The sequence below is a fragment of the Tamandua tetradactyla genome, chromosome 17 (genome assembly GCF_023851605.1).
Source record: "Tamandua tetradactyla isolate mTamTet1 chromosome 17, mTamTet1.pri, whole genome shotgun sequence".
NCBI classification, from domain to species: Eukaryota; Metazoa; Chordata; class Mammalia; order Pilosa; family Myrmecophagidae; genus Tamandua; species Tamandua tetradactyla.
This window is the reverse complement of record NC_135343.1, coordinates 3,447,028-3,469,303: the sequence shown is the minus strand read 5'-3', so window position 1 is coordinate 3,469,303 and position 22,276 is coordinate 3,447,028. Positions and strand designations below refer to the sequence as shown.

Genomic DNA, 22,276 nt, shown 5'->3' with positions numbered 1-22,276 from the left:
AATAGAGCGATAGAAAATATGAAAAGAAACCAGACAGAGCTGGAGACTATAGGAACAGAAATTTAAAATTCCCTAGCAGATTGGAGCTGGCAGAAGAAAGAATGAAGAAAAGTGAACGGTGCGTGTGGGACACCATCAAGCCAATACACACATCGTGGGGGTCCCAGGAGAAGAAAAAGAGAAAGGGGCAGAGAGAATAATCAAAGAAATAATGACTGAATACTATCCCAATTTAACAAAAGACATAAATACACAGCCAAGACATTCAAAAAACTCCAAACTAGATAAACCCAAATAGACCCACATTGTGCCATGTTAAATCAAACTGTGAAATGCAAAGATAAAGAGAATTCTGAAAGCCACAAGAGAGAAGCAATGCATCTCATGCAGGGGGGCTTCGGTAAGATGCGGTGCCCGTTTCTCACTGGACACCACAGAGGCAAGAAGGCAGCGGGGGGGGGGGGCATATGTAAGTGTTGGGAGCCAAAAATTGCCAACCAAGAATTCTGTATCTTTAAAAAATTAGGTAGAGACTAAGACATTCCCAGATGAAAGTGGAGGGAAGGAGGGAGTGGGGGAGGAAGGGATGAAGGAAAGCAAGATGGAGAGAAAGAAAAAAAAAACTAAGGATTCGAGGAAAATTAAAGGCAACACATGGTACTGGAGGGGATGTAGCAAGGGAGGAGAAAGCCTCAAAGAGACATATTAATGGGATATATGAAAAGTTGAAATACAGTCTTCAAGTTTTCTATCAATGTTAAAGTTCTTGAACTTAGTAACTGCACTTACAGTGGTTACCTAACATCCTTGTTCTTAGGAAATACATGTGGCGGTATTAAGTGTTCAGGGAGCATGATGTATGCAGCCTACATCACGCGTTCGGGAAACTGGGTTGATGGATAGACAGGTGGGTAGCTAGCTAGATGAGGTTGGACGGTTGGATGGGTGGGTGAACGGGTGGGTGGGTGGAATGATGCAGCACATGTGACAAAATGTTAAACTTGGTGGGTCTGGGTATTTGGGGGGGTTGGGAGTATGTTGGGGTTCTCTGTATGTGGCTTGCATTGTTTCTGTAGCTGTTCTGTACATTTGAAACTACTTCTCAGTGGGAATAACAGTCCCTACCTCAGGCGGTACTGGGAAGAGGGACAGGCGCTCACCCACAGCACCTCCGACAGGCTGCTCCCAGCACTGGAACGCTGGCAGCACGCGCTCCAGGGCGGCACCTACCATTTTGTCACCTAGAACAGCATTCCCCAGGAGACAGGGGCTCCAGGCACTCGGGGCGTCCCCAGGCTCTGCTCTCCAACACCCCGGTTTTCCATGCAGGGAAACCGAGGTAGCAGGCGCTTGCGAATGGGTCTCCTGAGTGGGCCCGAGGGGGCACTGGGGTTGTCAGGCAATGCGGACCAGCTCCGGCTGCCTGGGGCTGGGGAGGAGGCAGCAGGGGGAGGGGTCTGAGTGAAGGGACCACCAAAGAGACTTTAAATGCTGAGGCGCTTCCTTGCGTGGGGCTTGTTAAAGCCCTCGGGTGGAGCCTGACGTGCAGCAGGCCTGGGGGACCACATCTCATGCAGTTCGCACAAGCAGGGAAACTGAGGCCGTGCCGTGCCCGCGGCGCCTCGGCCTCCCCTCTGCCCCTCACTCGGCACGGACATGTTTCCAGGGTGGGTGGAGACACGGCAAAGCCAGCCCCAGCCTCCCGGGGTCACTTCCAGGTTTGGCCACCCAAGGACCCTCCCCCAGGACCCTCCCCCCTCTGCCTCTCCCTCACCCCGACAACACAAGGCAGACCACGCAAGAGCAAAGCTGAGTTTATTCGAACCCTTTGGGCCTCTCTGCCCAGGATTCCGAGTCTTTCCCCTTCAGGGTCCAGAGGGGAGGGTCCCTCCTGCAGCTCCCCCACCCCAGGAGCCCCAGAGGCCCAGCCCAGGCTCCACAGCACCCACGCCCCCGTCCTCCCTCCAGCCGGGGAACAGGTGGGTGGCGGGTGATGCCGCAGGCCCGGGAGGGGGCCGGGGCAGGGAGGCAGAGCTGCGGTGAGGGAGTCTGCGGGCCCCAGGCGGGCTGGTGCTCAGGCACAGGCAGCCTCGGCACCCCCAGCCCCCCCGGCCCCCTCGGGCCTGCTCGCCAGGCTGTAGTAGTAGATCCGCATGCGCTGCTCCACGGCCAAGAAGTCGGGGCGCTCCTCCCACCTGCGGGCGGGGCGGGCAGACACACCCAGGCTGTGACCACAGCCCAGACCCGCCCTCAGCCGGAGGCGGGCAGCGTGGTGCCCCGGGTGGACCGCCAGGCTCAGGAAGTCGGGGCTGGGGTTTCGGGTAAGGGGGGACTCTTTGCGGGGTGAGAGGCCTGAGTTGGGGGGCTGCCCTCTCAGCCCAGCGCGGCAGAACGGTGGACGTTGGGGACTGGCGGAGACTAAGGTCAGCGGCCCTGGGGAGCTGGGGCCTCACTGCTGGAGCACGGGGGGGGGGGGGCGCATGGCCCGTCACGGGGTGGAGCTGGCCGATGGTGGGTGCTGTGGGGCCCCCTGGCCCCGTGCGTGGGACAAGCAGATGCGTGTTGGGTGCTGAGGTGCCCCTGATGGAGGCTGGGGTAACAGGTGCTGGGGTGGGTGCACGGGGTGGGTGCACAGGCCATTTGTGTCCGTTCTATGGACTGCTGGGATGTTGGGATGTCACCGTTGGAGGTGCTGGCCGGTGCCATATAGATGTGGGGGGCCCAAAAGGCACTGGACGTGGCAATGTCCCCACGTAACAAGCAGGTGTAGGGGATAGTTTGGCTGGAAATGGGGATTCTGAAGGTGTTGGGAAGTTTATGTGTCGGCTTCAGCCAGACAGGGGTGGGGTGTGGAGGCTTCCGAGTGTGGAGGCTTCAGGGCTGCCTGCTGGTCATTAGGGGCTGAGTGGTAGGTGGTGGGGGTCAGCCTGCGCCCTGAGAGGTGGTGGGCATTGGTTATGGGTGCGGCTGTGCCGGCCAGCGGTGGGTGGGGGTTTCCGAGGCTGGAGTGCTGGGTGTCCCAGGCGAGGGGTGCTGGGGGGCACCACTTGAATACTGCAGGGCTGAGCACGCAGGTGAGGGGCCTGACATGTGGGCTGGTCACCCTGGGGTGCGGCTATCTGGGCCCCAGGACCTCCCACCCCGGCCAGGGTCCCACCAGGCCGCCCCACCCCGGGCACTCACTTATAAGTCCAGCAGTCCCTCATGAGTGTGTACATCTCGGGGGGACACTGGGGCGGGCACTCCATCCGCTTGCCCTGGTCGAGGAAGGCCATCACCTCTTGGCCCTTCATCTTCTGCATAAGCCGGGGGGAGGACGCGTGTGAGTGGCAGACCCCCCCCCGCACCCCCGCTGTGCCCCCCAACCTCCCCCCCCCCCCCCCCCCGCCACCTGCCTTGTAGGGCTTCTGGCCGTAGGAAAAGGCCTCCCACATGGTGACCCCGTAGCTCCAGACGTCACTGCGGCTGGAGAACTTGCGGAAGTTGATGCACTCGGGCGCGTACCACTTGAGTGGCCACTTCCCGGCCGAGCGGGCCTGGGGAGGGGGGGACGCAGCGAGGCGAAGCTCAGGGACGCGGGGACACACGGCCCGCCCCGAGCTCCCCACCCCCGAGCCCCGGGGCGGGGCTCACGGTGTAGTAGCTGTCGTCGGCACCCAGCGCCTTGGAGAGGCCGAAATCGCTGATCTTGGCGTAATGCCGGTTGACCAGCAGGACATTGCGCGCTGCCAGGTCGCGGTGCACGAAGTTCTTCTCCTCCAGGTACTTCATGCCCATGGAGACCTGGTGCAGCAGCTCTGCCACGTTGCTGACCGGGACCTCCTCCCTGCGGGGCGGGGCCACGGGGTCACCTGGGAGGGGCGGCCAAGCTCCCCGAAGGTACGGAAGCCCACTTCACTCCTCCCACCCACCCGAGCCTGGGCCGGAGCACGGGCTGTGTGCTGTGACCCAGCCAAAAATTCCCGCCCTTGTCCAGTCTTGCGGCTTGAAATGTCCCGCCAAATCTACAGCTCTGCCCACATCTTCGCCATCCCCCCGAGGGGCTCTCACAGGCCAACACCGAGCTCCTGTTTACACACACACGCACATACATGCACACGTGCCCGTAGGCTCCTCCCCTTTCTTCTCCAGCTCAGGGAACAGCAGCTCCATGGTCACAGGGCACCCCTCTTTCTCTCACACCCCACATCCAATCCATCTACCACACCTGGCAGCTCTGCCTTCAGGACGTGTCCAGAATCTGCCCACTTGTCACCTCCGCTGTCACCCGGGTCCACCTGGTCACCTCCGCCCGGGGCTCCAGGCCTCCCCACTCCTGCCCCCTCCACCCGGCCCCCAGAGCCTGTCCTCCCCCCACTGCAGCCGGAGGAGGCTGTGACCCTGGGCTCTGGCCCTCCTCTGCTCACAGCCCCCAACTGTCGCTAAAGCCCGACCCCCACCCCAGGCCCGGTGCTATCTGCCCCCTCCCCTCCCCCAACCTCACCTCCCACCGCTTCCCAACTCCCTGGGGTGCCCTGCCTTTGAGCCCAGCGCACCGAGCCTCTGACATAGTCGATATTCTCACAGTGCTCAGTGAGCGCCTCTGCGCCTCAACCAGAGCACAGGGCAGGGGCCCCCGGCTCGTCTGCTCGCTGACGCACCCCCAGTGCCTGTGACAGCTCCTGCCGCTGTAATGGCCCCAAAGCCCCACTGGGCACCGGGGTAGGTGCAGGAGGCAGGGAGAGAGCAGGCAGGCGGCTGCCTTGGTGATGCAAAAGCCTGGGTCCCCGAAGGTAAGGTCTGGGAACTCGGAGCTTGCCATTTCATTAGGGCAGGGGGCAGCAAGCTTATTCCGTAAACAGCCAGAGAGTACAGATGCCCTCCTTTGGACACCGACCCTGGCTTCTGGCACATGTTCTTCTTTGTTGATTTTGAACAATCCTTTAAAACGTAAGCCGTGCTTGGGCCTCAGGCAGTGCCACGGAGCCGGGGCCCTGCTGTGCGGCCTCTGCCTGGGTCCCCAGGCCCCGGGCTGGGGCGGCCCGAGTGACGACGCTAGTGCGCGAGAGCCGTGTGCAGGGATGGACACTGTTCTAGGCACCTTTACTCCTCCCAAGAGTCCCTTCAGCAGGCCTTGCACACACACGTGCACATGTGTGCGTGCGCGCACACACACGCATTCCGGATGAGGAACCCGGCAGTCCAGAAACCTGCCAGGCGGGGAGGGCAGAGCTGTAGGCAGGTCCCAGGGTCTGTGCTGTGGGTCGTGGGCACACAAGCCCCCTGGGAGTCAGGCTCTGGGTGCAGCTGCCCACCAGAGGGCCGGCGGGGGGGGGGGGGATGCGCTGGATGCCCAATGACCCAAGGCCCACCTCCCACCCAGCAGGAACCCATGCAGGGCCCCCCGCCCCAGGCTCACCTCCTGCCCAGCAGGAACTTGTGCAGGGGCCCGGCGCCCGCCATCTCCATGATGAGCATCAGGGCCTCGGCCTGGCACACTCCGATGAGCCGCACGATGTAGGGGTTGTCCAGCTGGTGCATGATCTGCGCCTCGTGCATCATCTCGTCCTGGTCCGCCTTCCCCGGGCCCTGCTTCAGCACCTTGATGGCCACATCAATCTGCTTCCTTCCCGGGACACACGGTGGGAGGGGCTCAGGGTGCAGCCCCACCTTGCTGCCCTCCCAGGGGAGCCACCCGGACCGCCCAGGGCCAAGGCATGCCACCCGGCTAGAAGGAAAGGCGCATGGCGTCGCTAGGGGCAGCGAGAACCAATGGCCAGCGCCCTACAGCGCCCACCCCCAGGGACACCTGTGCCCCGTGCTTTCGGGCGCCAGCCCGGGGTTCCCCCGGGAACCCTCGCGAGCGCCGCCCGCGTCCCCACTGTGCCCTGCGCGTACTTGCGCATACGGTAGACGCCCTGGCGCACTGAGCCGAAGTTGCCGCAGCCCAGCTCGATGTCGGCCATGAGGAGGTTCTCGCGCTTCAGGAAGAGCTTCTTGTCCTTGAGCTCCTCCGGGTCGCTGTAGGGACTCTCGTACACACTTGTGTCCATGGGCAGAGGCCGCGGCTTCTCAGAGGCCACCAGGCGCGCTGGGCACACACAGCCGTGCACTCCCAGGTTAGGAGCCCAGAGGGGACAGGAAGGAGGGCGGCCTCAGCCCCCCAACGCTCAAGCCCCAGACGAGGGTGTACCGGCTAGGGCACACACAGGCATGTGGATACACGTGGGTTTGTGTGTGTGTTCACCTCTGTGCACCTGACGGTGTGCTGGGAAGCCGTGGGCAGAGACTCCAATGGTGTGTGCAACTGTGTGCACACGCAGCCATGTGTGCACTAGCTGGAGTGTGTGGATGTAGTGCCCATGTGTACCTTCATATACACACATCCGTGCACATTCCCTAGCCCACTGCTGTGTGTACCAGGAAACAAAGTTGTGTGCATCTGTGCACACGGGCCCATCAGCGTGTACTCAAACGCAACCGCCCAGGTCTGTGCACACCCACACAGTCATGTGCAGGCGGCCCCAACGCGAGTGGCGTGTGCATGTGGACATCCCCGTGCACACTGTGGACAGGTGTGCCTCCACACGTGAAACACATGGGCATCTTCTGCAGAGTTTAAGGAACATGGGCTCAGGAGCCCACCTGCCTGGGTTCAAATCGTGGCTCCACCCCTGCCTCTCTGGGAGGCCCTGAGAAGGTCCTTGCCTCCCCCCTTCTCATCTGTGAAATGGGGGGATGGCCATGACATGCAGCACGGGGAGGGGTCTGTGAGCTCACAGTTGTGGTAAGCCTGGGCCGCACCTGGCTCGAGGCAGCGCTCCATAAACGTGTGTCTGTGTGCAAGGGGCCTGGCGTACCTCCCTGCAGGTGCATGCACCCCAGGTGTGGATGCACAGGTAGGTGTGACAGGTGTGCGCTTGTGCAGACATCTGTGGATCTGGGGTGTGCACAGGGCAAACCACAGACCAGGCCTGGCTCACGCTTCTCCCCCAAACCCAGACCCTGTCAGGGACCCTGCCTCCACCTGGCACAAGCCCACCCACACCTCCACTGCCAGCTCACCTGGTTCAGGCGTGTAGCCATCTGAGTTGAGAGTGTCCGTCTGTCTCTGAGACTAAAGGTCATGGAGTTGGGAAGGGTCAACAGGGACTGAGCTGGGGGCCCCTCACCCCCTTCCTGAGACCCTGTCTTCTCAGGACTTCCCAGGGACAGCGCTGCCCCCAGGAAGAAGGACTGGGCTGCCTTCCCAGCCCCCTCCTGCACCCCCCCCGACCTGACCTGCAGGTGGACTCACCTGGGCAAAAGAGGAAGGATGGGCTGGCAGTGTGGGAGCAGCAGGCCCTGGGGGGGCAGAGGGGACAGTGAGAGGGTGGGGGGACGGGGCCTCCCAGCCACCCGCCCCCACTCCCACACTCGCTGCCCCCATGCACCTGAGGCGCTGGCGCTGGTGTTGGGACACGCCTCCTTCAGGCAGTGGACGAGCCCATCGGCCTTGAGCTTCAAGTACTCCACCAGCTGCAGGGCGGGGGGCATCAGGCAGGCCCTGGGAGCCTGAGCACAGCACCTGCCCAGCCCGGGGTAGGGTGGCCTACCTGCCACAGGGTGTCAAACTTGGTGCCCTCCGGGATGCAGTACTTGCCCGCCTTGTCCTGGTTGATGAGGTAGTGGTACACGCTTTTCCCATAGAGCAGGGACAGCGCAAAGGTGCCCTGTTCCTTCCGGGGCCGCAGCCTGGGGGGGGTTCACAGAGGGGCGTCACCCACAGCCACCTGCATACCCTCCCTCCTGTGCCCCATCCCGTCCTGGGCCTCGGACACCCCACTCTTGACATTGTCTCCACACCCCAGAGTCTTATGGAGAAGTAGCAGGGATGAGGGGGCTAAGGTTGGGCCCCCCTCACCCTCCAGAACTACTGGCCATCGGCTGGTAGGGAGGGCCGGCAGGGGACACTGGGCCACCCACAGGGGACAGACACTGAGCCACCCACAGGCATCTCTGGGCCACCCACGAGGGACAGTGGACCACCCACGGGGGATACTGGACCACCCACAGGGGTCCCTGGGCCACCCGCAGGGGTCTCTGGGCCACCCATGGGAGACACTGGGCCACCCACGAGGGATGCTGGGCCACCCACGGGGGACGCTGGGCCACCCATGGGAGACGCTGGGCCACCCACGGGGGATGCTGGGCCACCCACGGGGGATGCTGGGCCACCCATGAGGATCACTGGGCCACCCATAGGGACATTGGGCCACCCAGGGATACTCCCCCATCAGCAGATATAGTCAGATACCCAAGGGGGACACTGGGCCATCCACTGGGGGGTGGCACAGAATCACCCATGAGGGATACTTGGCCACCCACAGGAGGACATCTGGCCCTCCACTGCTGGACGACCAGCCACTCACAGCCAGACACCTGACCACTCATGGCTGACATTCGGTAATCCACCAGGGGACACTGGCCCTCTCCAGCAGACAGAGACACCCGCAGTGGGCCACAGACTTCAACAAGTACATCTAACCATTCTCCTGGGGAGGGAAAGCCATTTCCACACCGACACCACATAGGTAAGCACAACCCTGTGATGTGCTCGTGGGGCACCTTTGTGCAAATCAAAAAAGTCACCTCACAGCAGCTTGCCTAGGAGGGAAGGAAGCCCTTGCACGCCCTCTGCTGGAAACTGGCAAGGTCCACAGTGTGACTCGAGCTCCTCGGAGATGGTGCCTTGTGCAGTGAAAACCTGTCCACCCCCGCCCTGTCCCAGTGCACGCGCGCGCGCGCGCGCACACACACACACACACACGTGCGCACACACTGACCTGCCCACCCCCACACCAGCCTCAGGAAAGTAGGCTCCCTCAGAGGTGTGTGCCCTCAGGCGGGACCTGCTTAGCAAATATTGCCAACCATGTGCCAGCCATGTCTAAGGGGCGGTGGGAGGGCAGATGTGAGCCCACTTTGCCTCGGGCCCTTCCCTGGGCTAAAGGAACAGAGAAATGGCCCTAAGTCACCATGGTAGGGCCTGAGTGGGGATGGAGAGGCCGCTCTGACCACACCGCCCATTCCCAGAGAGCGCATTCCCCAGAGAACAATGCACAGGCAGGTGACATTATTCCCAGGCTAGCCCACGACGATCTGGGGGAGACATGGAGAGGAAAGAAACCAGCATGGGGTGTGATGGAGGAGTGCTGCAGCACAGGGTAGGGAACCCAAAACCCAAGGAATGCAGATGTCCTGCAGAGCAGAAGTCACTTCCCATAGCAGACAGGTATAGAGGTCACTAGTTTCTAGTTCTCTTCTTCTGAGAAGTGAAAACACCTCTTAAAGGTCAAGATATTAAGTTTTAAACTGACAACCATCCACTTACCAACAAACTTGTTTGTGATGCATTGAAAAGAACAGCCATGGTATCTGGCAGCTCTTCCCATCAGTAGATGGAGCCTATTTCTCTAGCTCTGGAAACTGGGCTCAACCATGTAGCTGCTTTAGCCAGCAAGACACTGCCAAATGGGACAAAAGCAGAGGCTTGCATGGTGGATGAGCCCTGGGGCTTATCTGTTCTTTCCTGCTTTTCCTGGCAATCCTGCAGTCACTGTGGGACTGAGTCCACGCTAGTCTGCTGGAGCAGCCACAGGGAGAACACAGGTATTTCTACCCGCCCCCCACCCTCAGTGCCAGACACCTGAGTGGAACCATCCCAGTGCACCCTGCTGACAGCAGCCAAAAGAGTGAGCCCAAACAAAACTAGGAGAACCACCAGCTGAACTCGGCCCAAACTGCCAGCAAAAGAATCCAGTGGTTTTAAGTCGCATTTTAGGGCTGTTTGTTACACAGCAAAGGCTAACTGATAAACTCTCTCTGGAAAGGGACAGGCAAGCTCATAAAAGAGCAGCCACTAATTCCTGGATAATTGCCTCACAGGAAAGACGCTGGTATGGTCCTCGTATATATTTTAGAGCCACAAATTCTACTTCTACCAGGTGGTAGGAGTTCTTTGTCCTTGCAGTTCAGACTTGCACTTAAGCTAGAGATACAAACTAAGAAATCAATCTGTATTTCCACTCTTAAAAAAAAGAAGAAGAACCTGATAATGGTGATAAAAAATAAGAGCAGCCATTTATTAAGGCACTGGTTCAAAATTTGTCATGTTTGCCATGTGTTCTTCATGATATCCTTACAGGGTTGACCCCACAGCGACATCCGATCCTAGGACAGACTGCTTGCAAACCCGGTTGCCCCAATTTGGATGATCTCCTCCCCCAAAACTCAGTTTGGCCGTGGGTGCTGGCTTGAAACTGTTATGCACACCAGGAAAGCCACACTCTTTTAATCCAATCTTGTGGGTACAGACTTATTGTGGGTGGGACTTTTTGATTAGAATTTTTCCATGGAGATGTGACTCACCCAAGCGTGGGTAGGACCTTTTGATTAATGATTTCCATGGAGATAAGACCTGCCAGTCAAGATGGGTCTTAATGTACTGGAGTCCTTAAGAGAGCTCAGAGGGAAAAAGAACTCAGAGCTGATAGAGCAGAAACCAAGACATACACATTTGGAGATGCTAAGCTAGGAGATGAAACCCAGAGTTTACCCTGGAGTACCTAACTGAGACCCACAGGTGCTTAGAGGGAAAGCCCTGGAATCAGAAACTGAAGACAATGGAAACAGGGGTGAAGACCAGTGGACACCAGTCACGTGCCTTCCCAGCTGACAGAGGTGCCCAAAATGCTGGCAGTCTTCCTTCAAAGTCAAGGAGTCTTTCTCTGGATACCTTAATTTGGACATTTTCATGGCCTTAGATCCAGTAAATCTGTAACCTAATAAATCCCCTTAGTAAAAACTAATCCATTTCTGGGGCAGGCAACAGTGGCTCAGTGGCAGAATTCTTGCCTCCCATGCCTGGGACCCGGGTTCAATTCCCGAAGCCTGCCCGTGCCCAAACAAATAAAAACCAACCCATTTCTGTATATTGCATTCCGGCAGCTTGAGCAAAACCACAACACCACGTGACTTGCTTTGGCAACAGAACATGGGCTGCGCTGCATGTTGGAACATGTCCCCTCTACCTGTTTTCAGAATGCTGCGGCCACCACCATGTCACTGCCCAGGCCAGCCCGCTGGACGGTGACCCCCTGCAGCTCTGTCGTCCTGACAGTCCAGCTAGCACCGAGCCCAGCCAGGGCCCAGGGCAAGCCACCCTAACCGGTATGTCCAGCCACAGAGGAAGGAGCTGCTCGGCTGACTCACAGGGTCAGGAGAAATGAACATTGTGGGTTATCCTGAGTCACGCAAAGGAAAGTTTACCCCCTTAGAGAAAACAGCCCCATCTTCATTTGTTCAAAACTCAGGTGTGTAGCTGACCATTCCCTGGAACCAGTCTTCATGGTTCCCACAGAAGCCTTAGCAACTTCCCTGCAATCCACGCCCAAAGCCCTGCGGTGCTGTGAAAAACTGACCTTATTAGCGGACGGCAGGACCTTGGGGTGGGAACAGCACCCTGGGGGAATCACCCAGCCACAGACCTGCGGACCCCAGACTCCATATGGGGAGGGGGAAGTCAAGGAAAATGGGTTGGCTCCACCCAAATGCATTAGTCCCTAGGGGAGGAGGGTGAGAGCAAGGGCTCAGCGGCCAGGGCCTCAGAAGCAGCCATGAGGCAGCTAGAAGGTGAGGGGACCCCAGGAATTCAGCATCTTGGGGAAGGCGCTGATTTCCCAAAGGTCATGGGAAGGAGGCAGCCAGCTCTATTGTGAGGCCTTCGTGTCTGGCGAGCATCTGTTACAGAAAAGAGCCCGCGTCCCGGGCGGCTCAGCAGCGCTTTCACACGCCCAGCAGGGTTTTTATAATAGCTTTAGAGAGATTCTGCCACAACAACCAACTCAGAACTCACAAAGTCCCGCATGGCTCAGCTATGGTGCCAAATAGGGCTCAAAGGAGGGCACTTCTGGCGTCTGCCAGGCCCAGGCGAGTGCTTGACACAGGTTAACTTCCATGACGCGTGTAACAAATGCTCGTGGTAGCATTTAGGGGGACTGGCTCGGGCACCCTCCCGGGGCCGCCACCCCACACAGGGAAGCCAAAGCCCTACCCCTGCCTCACCAAGGAACCCCCAGCCTCCCGGGCTCTGCATGCCCTTCCCTCTGCACATGCACTCTTCCTCCAGAGCCAGGTGCAGCCCGTTTCTGGCTGCCTTTGGTTCTTTACTCAGAAGTCACCTTCTCAGGGAGACCTCCTCTGCCACCTAATCTGAAATTCCCCCTGGCCCTAGACTACTGTGTATTTTAAATATTCATCTTTTTTGTCTACCTTGAGGGTGGGGTTTGCGTCTGCTGAGTTCATTGCCTGGCTCCCGGGGCTGACACCCAGAGGGTAATCAGTATATATCTGCAGAAGGACCGAGTCCCCATTGTGGGAAGAAACTGAGGCACGGAGCAGCCTGCCCCCTCGCCCATGGTCTACCACCAGTAAGCGGCAGGAGTCGGATTCAAACCCAGGCCTGCCAGCTCAGGAGGCTTCCCCGACCCCCGCGGCTCCTCCTCCACTAAAAACCCCTGTGCCCACTACCGCAGCACCCACCACTCCCAAGCGTGAGCGCCCGCACGGTCCACCCAGCCTCCGCGGCTCTGCCCCCGCCCCCAGGACACAGGCCCCCCGACGCCGCGCGCCCCACCCCAGACTTACAGGAACTTGCCGTCGCTCTGCGAGCCTGCGAAGAGTTTGCGCTCGGCCTCCTCGCGCGTCAGGCCGCAGTGGAACCAAGGCATGCGCTCGTGCGCCGTGGTGGCGATGAGCTTCTCCACCTGGGGAGCCTGGCTAATGATGGCCTGCTCCAGCGCCTCGCCCTGCGGAGGGGGCCGGCGTGTCGGGGCGGCCCCGGGAATCCCCGTCCACGGCCTGGGCCCTCCCCGATCGCTCGCATCCCGATGGGTTCCGCACCTGCCCTGGAGCACCTAGGGTGCGCCGTGCCGGCCTTGGAGGGCAGCTCCCGCACCCCCGCCCCTGCACCCAAGCCAGGTCCCGCGTCCCACCCTGGCCCCAAGAGCAGCTCCAGCTTCCAGGTGAGGCGGAGGCACGGTGCAGGCTGTCGAGGACCAGCCCTCGGCCCCGCGGGCGTCTCACCCACGCCTCTGTCTCCGCTGCTCCTGCCCCGCGCGCACCTCCCCCTTCCCATCTGGCACAGTCGCGCACCGGCTCGCCGCTCCGAGGTGGAGGGACCCCCCACCCTCCACCCATACCCACCCCACACCCCCACCGCCCCACGCGCCCTCGGAGCCCCCTCCTCCGAGACCGCCTTCCAGGGCCCCGCCGCCCCAGCGTCCCCGGCCGGCGCCCCCTCTGCTCCAGCCCTCCACCCCCGGGGCCGCACGCCTCACCTCCAGCTTCCACGTCTGGCGCACGTAGTCGCGCACCATGGCGTCGCGCAGACCGTCGAACACGCCGGGCTGGGGCTCGAGGCCGGGCGGCCGGTTACAGGGCTTGCGCAGCAGGCAGGGCAGCCCGTCGGGGTCGCGCGAGTAGAACTCGCAGAGCTCGGCGGGCCCGCAGTGCGCCCGGCCGCCCGCGATGGCGTAGGTGCCGTTGAGCTGGCGCTCGATGGGGAAGTGATGGGCGCGCACCTCGTGCACCAGCGACAGCACGTAGCCGCCCAGCGAGCGCAGGCACTGGCGCAGCAGGAAGAGCCCGTCGGCCATGCCCGCCAGCTTCAGGTGCTCCTCGGCCTCGGCGCGCGAGATGCTGCCGTAGAAGAAGGGCAGGTGCGCCGCGGGGTCCGGCATCGCCGCCTCCCCTGCGCGGCTTGCGCGGCCTGCGGGATGGGAGGGGAGAGGGCTCCGTCGAACCGCGGCCCCCCTGCCCGCACCCCGCCCCTGCCCTCCGGAAGAGAACCCCCTGAGGGCAGCGATCAACGAGGAAAGAGACCCGAAGTAATGGTCACAGTCCGAGGGAAGGGCTGTGAAGGAAATGGAGTGATGTTAAGAGCAGGAGAGGCCGCCGGTGGCTGGCAGGGGTGCCTTCTTGGAGGAGGTGGCATTTGAGCTGAGGTCTGGAGGAGGAGGAGGAGGAAAGTGGGGGTGGAACAGTAAGTGCGGATGCCCTGAGGCTGGAACAAGCTTTGCTCGTCAAAGAACCCAGCGCCTCCACCAACCTCGGAGTCCCTTTCCTCCCACTCTCTCATCAGCCTTGGAAATCCCCCCTCTTTCCCAGCACGCCCCTCCCCTGCCTGTCTTCACCAGCAACTTTCTAAATGTAAAAAGCTAACTCGAATATCCATCAGTAGAGGATTGTGTAAATAAATCAGGGTTTAGCTCCAACGTGAACTTCTATATGCTTATCGAGGCAAGGTCTGTGGCTGAACGTGTCCAAAACCTGCTGTAAGAGAACAGAAAGCATGATCCTATTTGGGGAGAAAGAATTAAGGATATTTAGAAAGATAGACATCTGGTAAGGCAGATAAATGAAAATTATCTGCCCTTAACTTTCTGGAGGTGATGCCCTGTGTCTTGAAAGGGATTGTCTTACAAGGTGTCTCCATTTCTCAAAACCTGGGGAACGTCCACTTGAGATGCTTTTTTCATTTCATCATGTGTAAATTTTATCCCTCCCCCTCAAAAAGAACCATAAAATATGAACTCTCGTTAATAGCCTGCGTGCACAAGTGTTCAGCGGTGACGGGCTCTGCGACTTACTTTGAAAGGTGGCCAGAAAACGTGGTTTGATGGATGGGTAGAGGAGAGGGATGAGTGGGTAAGCGACCCTTACATGCACATATGATCAAGCGAATATAGCAAAAAGCTAATTGTGGGAACTAGGGGCTGGGTAGATGGGCGGACAACTCTTCCCATTTGTCTGTATGTTTGAAAGCTTTTATAATGTTGAAAAACTGCCTCCCCGTGGCAGTTACGGGTTGTTTCCCTGTTAAGGTGGGCCCAGCACAGCCAGTGGGGCCCAGGCCTGGGTCAGGGTGGCCCCTGGTGTCCTTGTTCATTGGGCAGAGGTAAGTGGAGGGTGCCATGGAAGCGTCGGTGGGCTGAGAAAGGGCACCTCCCCGTCCCAGGCCCTGGGTGGGCGCGAGGCTGGGGGGCCGATGCCTGGGGGAGAATCCCGCAGCTGGAGGCCGGGGCCAACTGCCTTCTCTGCGGGCCTCGGACGCTGGGATTGGGGGTCCCCACGGTGACAGTTAATGCAGAGGGGCTGCACTTGTGTCCCCCCCTGGAGAAGTGCCCCCTTTCCATGGGACTGTCGACAGATGCATTTAAAAGGGTCAGGAGGGCTCCTCCTAGTCACTCTAGAAAAATGAAAGCTTCATTCACACATGGGAGTGCTTAGAGCAGCCTCTCCTCCCTACCGCCCCGAACTGGAAACCGCTCAGGGGGCCGGCGGCTGGGCGCGCCCACCCGTGCTATGGGAGGCCTCTCAGCAGGAGGGGACAAGATCCACACCAGCCTGCGGGTCGCGGAAGGGACGAAGCAAGACCCCCAGGCGCGCTTCCACCCTCGCCCCGAGCTGCCCGACTGTCTGCGGGGCACAGGAAGCCGAGGGGAAAGTCCATCTTGGCCGTCTGTGTTTGTCGCATCTCACACATGCTTTGCTGAAATGGGTGAGTTCTCTCGGGTGTCACATCCGCCTTTATTATTTTTTCGACGCAGGAGGAGAAAGGAGGTGGGAGGTGGAGACTCACCACTCACGGGGTATAGTGAGTGGCACAGCGAAACGGGGCGCAGTGGGGGCTGCCTCTGCTGCCCGGGCCGGGCCTCTCCTCCAGCCTCAGTTGCTGCCCCCCTGCCCAGGGGCCCCGATATCACCAGACAAGTGGTCAGCGCCCCCCTCGCTGCCGGTTCCCGGGCGGCACCAGCGACCCCTCTCCCGCCGGACCCCAGCCCTCCCACGGCCTTGCCACGCGACCTCGCCTCCTCCCCCTCTGCCCTCTCTCAGCCTGCCCCGCCCATCCCCTCCCGGCCGGGGCCTCTCCCACATCCCGCCATCACCTCCTCTGATCTCCACAAGCCACTGCTGTGAAAACCCAGCGGAGCCCCACCTCTGATAGGCCGCACCTGTGGTGGCCAGTCCCCTCGGGCTGTCCCCTACACGAGCTCAGGTCTAGGGTCTGCAGTTGCTTCTAGGCAATTCCTCCTAGGCCTCCCTTGCTGAAGAACCTCCTCTAGCTCCCTCCTGCCTCCCTCCTTGAATCTCAGCCTCAGTCAACTGCTCCAGCCGGGCAGTGCCACCTGCCTTCCTTCAAACTCACGGCCCTCTGTGAGCCATGCTGTGCCCTCCACTGAGTGCTCCCTCCCCAGTCCACTCCCTCCTCCCCAGTCCAGCCAGGCCTGCCTCGTGGACTCATATCACTGCAGCCCCCTGGGGTGTCAGGGTACAGGACAAGGCAGCAGTAGGAGGCCTGGCTAGGCTGGCGGGGAGGGCAGGGGGAGCCAAGCGGGTCTCGGGGCAGGAAGCTGTGGCAGGAAACTGCCGGAGCAGTTTGAGAAGCTCCTCCCCACTGCAGCCGCAGGTGCAACCTGGGTAGCTGGAGGTGAGGGAGGGCAGACAGCGGGATGGGGAGGGGAAGAGCCGGTTCTCACGGCCCAGTCGGGGGCCACTGCCATGGCAGGCCACCTCAGATCCGAGGCCAGGAGCCCTGGGACAGGGGCGGTCCCTGCACGCTCTCGGCTTTGCCCCCAGCTGCCCTGACTCTCTGCAGTACCGTGGACAACAGTAATCGTGGCCACCACCCTGGCTGCGCCCGGCCCTGCCTCCCTGCGCCCTTCTGGTCCGACCTCGTTGGTAGACTCGGGGGACAGGCCTGAGGGTGACCGAGTTCTGGGGAACCAGTGGCAGGAGCCAGAGATGCTGGGAGGTTGGCTGGGGTAGCCTGAAGGGGGCGGGGGACTAAAGGCCAGGGACCTGGGTGGAGGGGCGGGCAGGGCCACGCTGGAAGGGGTATGCTCTCAGACGCGCCGGGTCCATCGCAGCCTCCCGCTGCGGCCTTGGCCTCAGGGCCCTGGGCTCAGGGGGCTTGTCCCAGGCTGTGTCCTAGCCAACCCTGTGCCTTCTAGAAGGCACATGTACCCCGAGACTGCCCGGTCCTATTCCTGCCTGGCCGCCCCTGTCCAGGTCACAGCTCAGAGAACCTGATTTGGCCTCCCCAGAGTTTGCAGCCCTGCTGGCTATCCTAGAAGCAGCCAAGGGCCACCAGCTCTCAGCCCAGGCCCTGGACCAGGACACGACAGACACCTTTGATCTTTGGCCAGAAGTACGTGCCTGAGCTCCCACCATTCACGCTTCCCCTCTGGCTGTGATCGCTGTGCTTCCTTACATCTGTTCCAGGGCTCCCGATCCCCACAGAATGTCCCACAGGAGAAAAGCCTCAAGTTGTCAGACGGGTTTTTGGAGGCTGGGGACAGCATCTCCGCATGGTGAGGGCTCTGAGAAAAGTACCCCGAGGCCCCATGGAGCTTGTTGGGTCCTCACCTTACTTAGCAGGGCCTCGAAGGGCTGTGGCTCCACAGAGCCGACTCTGGGCTTCAGAACCCCAAGCCCATGCACACTTGAGGGCCAGAGGGGGAGACCGAGGCAGTCCAGCTGTGGCAGAAATGGCTGACCCCACCGGGCCTGGGGGGGACAGGTGGGAACATAAGCCCCGAGGCTCTGCGAGCTGCCTATAGCCGGGGTGAAATGTCCCCACCCAAGGCCCTGCTGGGCTGGGGCCCTTCCCTGCCCGCATCCCCTCCCCAGCTGCTGGCTCTGTGACTGAACTCCCGGTCCTGTGCCCAAGACCCCAAGTCCCCCCTGAAGCTGTATCTCCTGGTCTGTCACCCCCAGGCATGGTGGGGCCCCTGACCCACCCACAGCACTAACGGAGGCAGCACAGACAGCTGCCAGGAAGCCAGAGGCCATCTTGTTCCTGTGGGGGGCTGAGCTGTGTCCCCCAAGAAAGGTGTGGTCGAGCCTTAACCTGGCCTCAAGAGTGTGACCTTATTTGGAAACAGGGGCTCTCTGAGGACGTGATCACTCACAAGACAAGCTGGGCTAGGGTGGCCCGAATCCACAGTAACTGAGGGTCTTCTGACAGGAGGGGATTGGACACAGGCAGGCCTGGAGGGAAAGAGGCATGCGCCTCTTTGGTGGAGCAGCGAGGGAGCTGCCTCTCCACGGCGAGGCGGAGGGACTGTGGCTTTGGGGCAACTGCAGCCCAGAGGAAGCAAGGAAGGCCTCTGGGGGAGCAGGGCCCGCCGACACCTGTGTTTTGGGGTTCTGCCCTCCGGGACTGGCACCCAGGACTTCCCCATTGCTCTGAGTCCCCCAGGTCCAAGTACTTTGTTACGGCAGCCACAGGAAACTAAGTCACCTTTTAAGTGCCAATGACAGGAGTTGTCACCCTGGGCAGGGGCGGTAGGTACCTTTAGGGGCTCCTCCTGACACCAGGGGCACAGCCATGCCTCGTGGCTCTACCCCACAGCACTGAGTGACCCGAGCCAGTGGATGACGCTGCCTGGACCTCATACGCATGTCGGAGCAGCAAGGGCGCCTGCCCTGGGTGGTCGGGTGGAGTCCGGGAGACGAGGCTCCAAGCACCGAGCCCTGGGTCTCCGCCTCTGCCCAAGCCCCCCAGGGCTCCCCTCCCTGGGGTGAAAGCCTCATGCCCATCACCTCCCTGCCCGGCACCCTCCGCTCCAGCCAGGCGGGCCTCCTTGTGGCACTTGTCAAGCAGCTTGAACGAGTTAGGCCTGGGCCGCCCTCAGGACCTCTGTGCTGCTGTTCGCTCTGCTTGGACACGCTCCCCCTACACTCCCTCACTTCATTCAGGTCTCTGCTTGAATGTCACCTCCTCCAGGGGGACTTCCCTGACCTCCCTCTCTAAAATAGTGCTCCCTTCCCTCTTTATCCTCAACCCAGCCTTATTTTTCTTAAGCAACTGAAACGTGCTGCCTGCCTTGGCCTGCTGATTTCTATCCTTTGCCCCTGCTGGAACACAAGCGCAGTGAGAGTGGGGACTTCTTGTTCCCCTGCCTACACCAGCAAGGCACACAGCAGGTGCCCAGCAGGTGTTTACTGAGTCGACTGTTTAATACAGAAAGTAAAGTCCTGAGCATGGTGGGGGCCTGGAGCCGGGGGCAGTGACCTCAGTGCATGTTCTACCCTGGGCTGGGGGTCCCGAGGCCGGAAGGTATGCAGCCCACAGCAGTGGGCATCTCTGGGGATCCTCAGGGCCCGGGCAGTCTGGCGAGGGATAAAGGGGGCCCCTGAGGACAGAGGGGTGAAGGGTAGACCAGAGGCTTCCACCGTGGACACCGAGCGGGAGGAGAGGCCAGTCCAGAGGAGACTGCGCAGGTGCCCCTCCCTCCGTCCAGACAGCGCCCATCCCCCCCACCCCTTGCCCCCAGGCTGAGTCAGGGACCCCCTGGGCTCCCAGGGCTCTGTCCTCCCATGTCACAGCCCCACACAGCCACATGTGACCACCTGACCATGGAACTCCCCAGCCAGAGCCCACAGCTGCCTCTCCTACTGCAGCCCCTCCTCCCTCCAATAATGTCAGAAGGCCACAGTGTCTGTGTCAGGGACTGTCCTCAGCCATCTAACCTAACTCCACTCAGTGGAGACTCGTCCCATTGCTTAGCAAGGAAAAGCAAGGCTCAGAGAGGTTAACGTCAGGCTCACAAGAGGTACAGTCGGGGTTTGAACTCGGGCCTTTCTGGGCAGCTATGTCCCCCAGTGAAGGTATGAGACTGTGGGAAGCAGAGTCCACGGCTCTGAGAGGGTCCCCGGGGGTGCCACAGCCCCGGGGTCACCACCCTGTGAGTCCAGGCCCAGGCGGCTGCGCTGGTGGCCGGCACCCACATCCAGTCTGCACCCACTAAGTATCTGATGATGGACTCACCAATGCGCCCCTTCGCCCCTGTGCGGCCAGAGCTCTTAGGCTGTGTGCCCGGCCCGTGAAATGAGACGGGAGGAGCTGGGGAGGGAGTGAGGAGGTGGGGATGGGGTCTGATAGAGGCTGGGGGCAGCGTGGGTGCTGGGCAGCCCCCCGGCCTCCACCACGGGATGCTGGCTCCAGGCATCAGCACCGTCCTGGGCGGCGGGAAGGCCCTGTGCTTTGGGGCAAGGTAGGGAGGGGCTGGGTGGCTGCCACCCGGGAGAGTGGGTGTCAGGGGGCCCTGGGGTCCAGACCCGAGACTAGCCTAGAGCTGGAGGTTAGAGCTGCTCAAGGCGATAGGCTCACGGGGCACCTGCTGTCTAGATGGGGGCAGGGTTACCACCCCACCCATTTGCAGAGGCAGCAGAGAGGGGTGAGTGACCTGGTCAGTCACCAGCTGACGAGTGGCAGAGCCTGGGCGGGCAGCAGGCAGCCTGGCCCCAGAGCGGACCCGCAGGCTGCCCCCTGCCCCCGTCACAAGGCGAGGAAAGGGAGAAGCAGCTCTGACTTGGGCAGAAGAGCCTTCGCAGGCCACCCAAGGACACGGCACTCTGGGCGTCCCTGGCCCTGACCTCTCAGCAAAGCTTTATTAGGCACTTAGGGTTCTGCCCGCTGCCTGGGCCAGGGAGAGGGCGACGAAGTCCATCTCCTGCTGCCCACCACACGGACCCTGTTCCTACTAGCTCAGACTCTTTCCTGCCTGGGGTACTTTTCCCAGCTCTCGCCCACGGAGCTGCACACTTGGCAGGTGCACACCTTGTAGGTGCCGTTGCACTTACTCACATGCAAACTGAGGCTCAGAGAGGACAAGCAGCATGCCAAGGATGCACAGCAGTTGAGCAGGACTCGAGCATTCGGCTCCTCCTCTCTGGGTCTGTCTCCAGCCTGCCTCATCTACACGGGTCTCAGCCACCTCACGGAAAGCCTCGGCATTTTATTTTTCAGAGTCACAGGCCCGTTGAGCTGCCCTCAAATTAGCAGGGTCTGGAGGCCAGGGTGCACATTTGCTTTCTCTGGAGGTTTCTCTACGTGGAGCGAGAGGCCTCTGGGTGCCCCGGGCTGCCACTCGGCGGACCCTCTGACCAGAGCTGCTTCCCCCCAGGAGGCCACAAGCAGCACCTGCTTCCTTCCGCCGCCGGACACTGGCCATGGCTCTCAGCCCAGCCGGCTCTCCCGGGTGGCCCCTTCCATGGCCCCAGAGGTACGGCCCAGTGCTGCTGCATCGGGGCTTACCTGGGAGATGTGCAGGTGGATGTCGCAGCCAACAGGTCCCGAGGGAGCGCGGCTTCCCGAGGCCGACAGACAGTGGATCTGGATGAAGACCTGACCCAAAAAGCCACGCTGGGTCTCTCCTGGCCCTGCCCAGCCGCAGAACCCCAGCCTGCTCGCCAGCCCCTTGTACCCAGTCGTGGTGCAAGGAGGTCCCACCCTCCAGGGTTTCTCCCTCGGGGCGGAGAGCCCTGGGCTGGCGGTGATAGCAGGCCAGCGAGGGCCACTCACCTGGACGCGGCCGGCAGAGAAGGCCCAGGCGGGAGGCCTGCTGCGCTCTTGGCAGCGGGTTTCTCTGAAACTCAACGTATTTCCTTGATGCGAAGGCAGGAAAGGGGGCCGCCTTTGAAGTTTACGTCAAAGTCACAAAGTGCTGCGTTCAAGGAAAATCACAGGCCACGTGGGCCAGGGATGGCAGGGGGCGTTTCCGGGGCCCAGCAGGGCCTGCCTGGCCTGGGGGGACGTTGGGCAGCCTTGGGCAGGGGTTAGGTGGAAAGGATGGTGACCCAACAGCAGGCCCCAACCTGGGGGGGACCGCGTGTGCAGAATGGGGGTGGGGGTGACGGGGAGGGGACCCCAGGACACCTGGGAAACCAGGATGCCCCCTCTTTCCTCTCCCAAAGGGAGTGGAAAGGAACAGGGGCCTGGGGCCAGCCTCTTGACGAACCACCCCACAAGGGCGATTGATTTGTCCCACCAGCAAGCTAAAGCTGGATGGAGGAGATCCATTGGGGAGGTGGGGGCCCCAAGCCTCCGGAGCCTCTGCCAAGTGCCCGGCCTCGGGGCGACAGCAGTCCGTCCTGCCCTCGCTGGGCGCCAGGCCGGGGCGGAAGGCAGCGAGCGAGGTCAGCAGGAAGAGTAGGGCTGGACGGTGGGGGCCCAAAGGAGCCCCGACCCAGCCTGGGGATGTCAGGGAGGGCAGGGTTGACCACACAGTGAACACAGGGACAAGGGACAACCCCAGCCAGTCCACCCGCGACCTTCCACACGCTCTCCTGGCCCCTGGCCACCGGCTGCTCTGGCCACCGCCTCTCCCTCACCCTCCCCAGCTCTTGGCCTGGCACCCAGCAGTCTGCCCCTCCCCAGGGTGGCAGCTGTCTCACCTTCTGCCCAGGC

General features: G+C 61.3%; 1 protein-coding gene across 1 annotated transcript; it reads right to left on the bottom strand.

Moving 5' to 3' along the window:
• Nucleotides 1–1,801: 1,801 nt before the first annotated feature.
• On the bottom strand, nt 1,802–21,491 carry ZAP70 (zeta chain of T cell receptor associated protein kinase 70). Its single transcript, XM_077133815.1, has 14 exons — nt 21,392–21,491; nt 21,125–21,214; nt 13,359–13,789; nt 12,667–12,827; nt 7,575–7,713; nt 7,413–7,497; nt 7,277–7,323; nt 7,045–7,096; nt 5,878–6,070; nt 5,399–5,605; nt 3,634–3,826; nt 3,396–3,536; nt 3,184–3,296; nt 1,802–2,195 (listed from the first exon to the last, which is right to left on the bottom strand). The coding sequence occupies exons 3-14, from the start codon at nt 13,758–13,760 to the stop codon at nt 2,075–2,077; spliced, it is 1,854 nt and encodes a 617-aa protein (XP_076989930.1). The 5' UTR covers nt 13,761–13,789; nt 21,125–21,214; nt 21,392–21,491; the 3' UTR covers nt 1,802–2,074.
• Between the last annotated feature and the right edge of the window lie 785 nt (nt 21,492–22,276).

Excerpts from the sequence above, each read along its gene's own strand:
- ZAP70 (XM_077133815.1), bottom strand. The coding sequence starts at position 13,760 with ATGCCGGACCCCGCGGCGCACCTGCCCTTCTTCTACGGCAGCATCTCG. Across the intron at positions 7,324-7,412 it reads CACCAGCGCCAGCGCCTCAG|GGCCTGCTGCTCCCACACTG; the intron begins GTGCATGGGGGC and ends CTGCCCCCCCAG. Across the intron at positions 5,606-5,877 it reads GGCGTCTACCGTATGCGCAA|GAAGCAGATTGATGTGGCCA; the intron begins GTACGCGCAGGG and ends TGTCCCGGGAAG.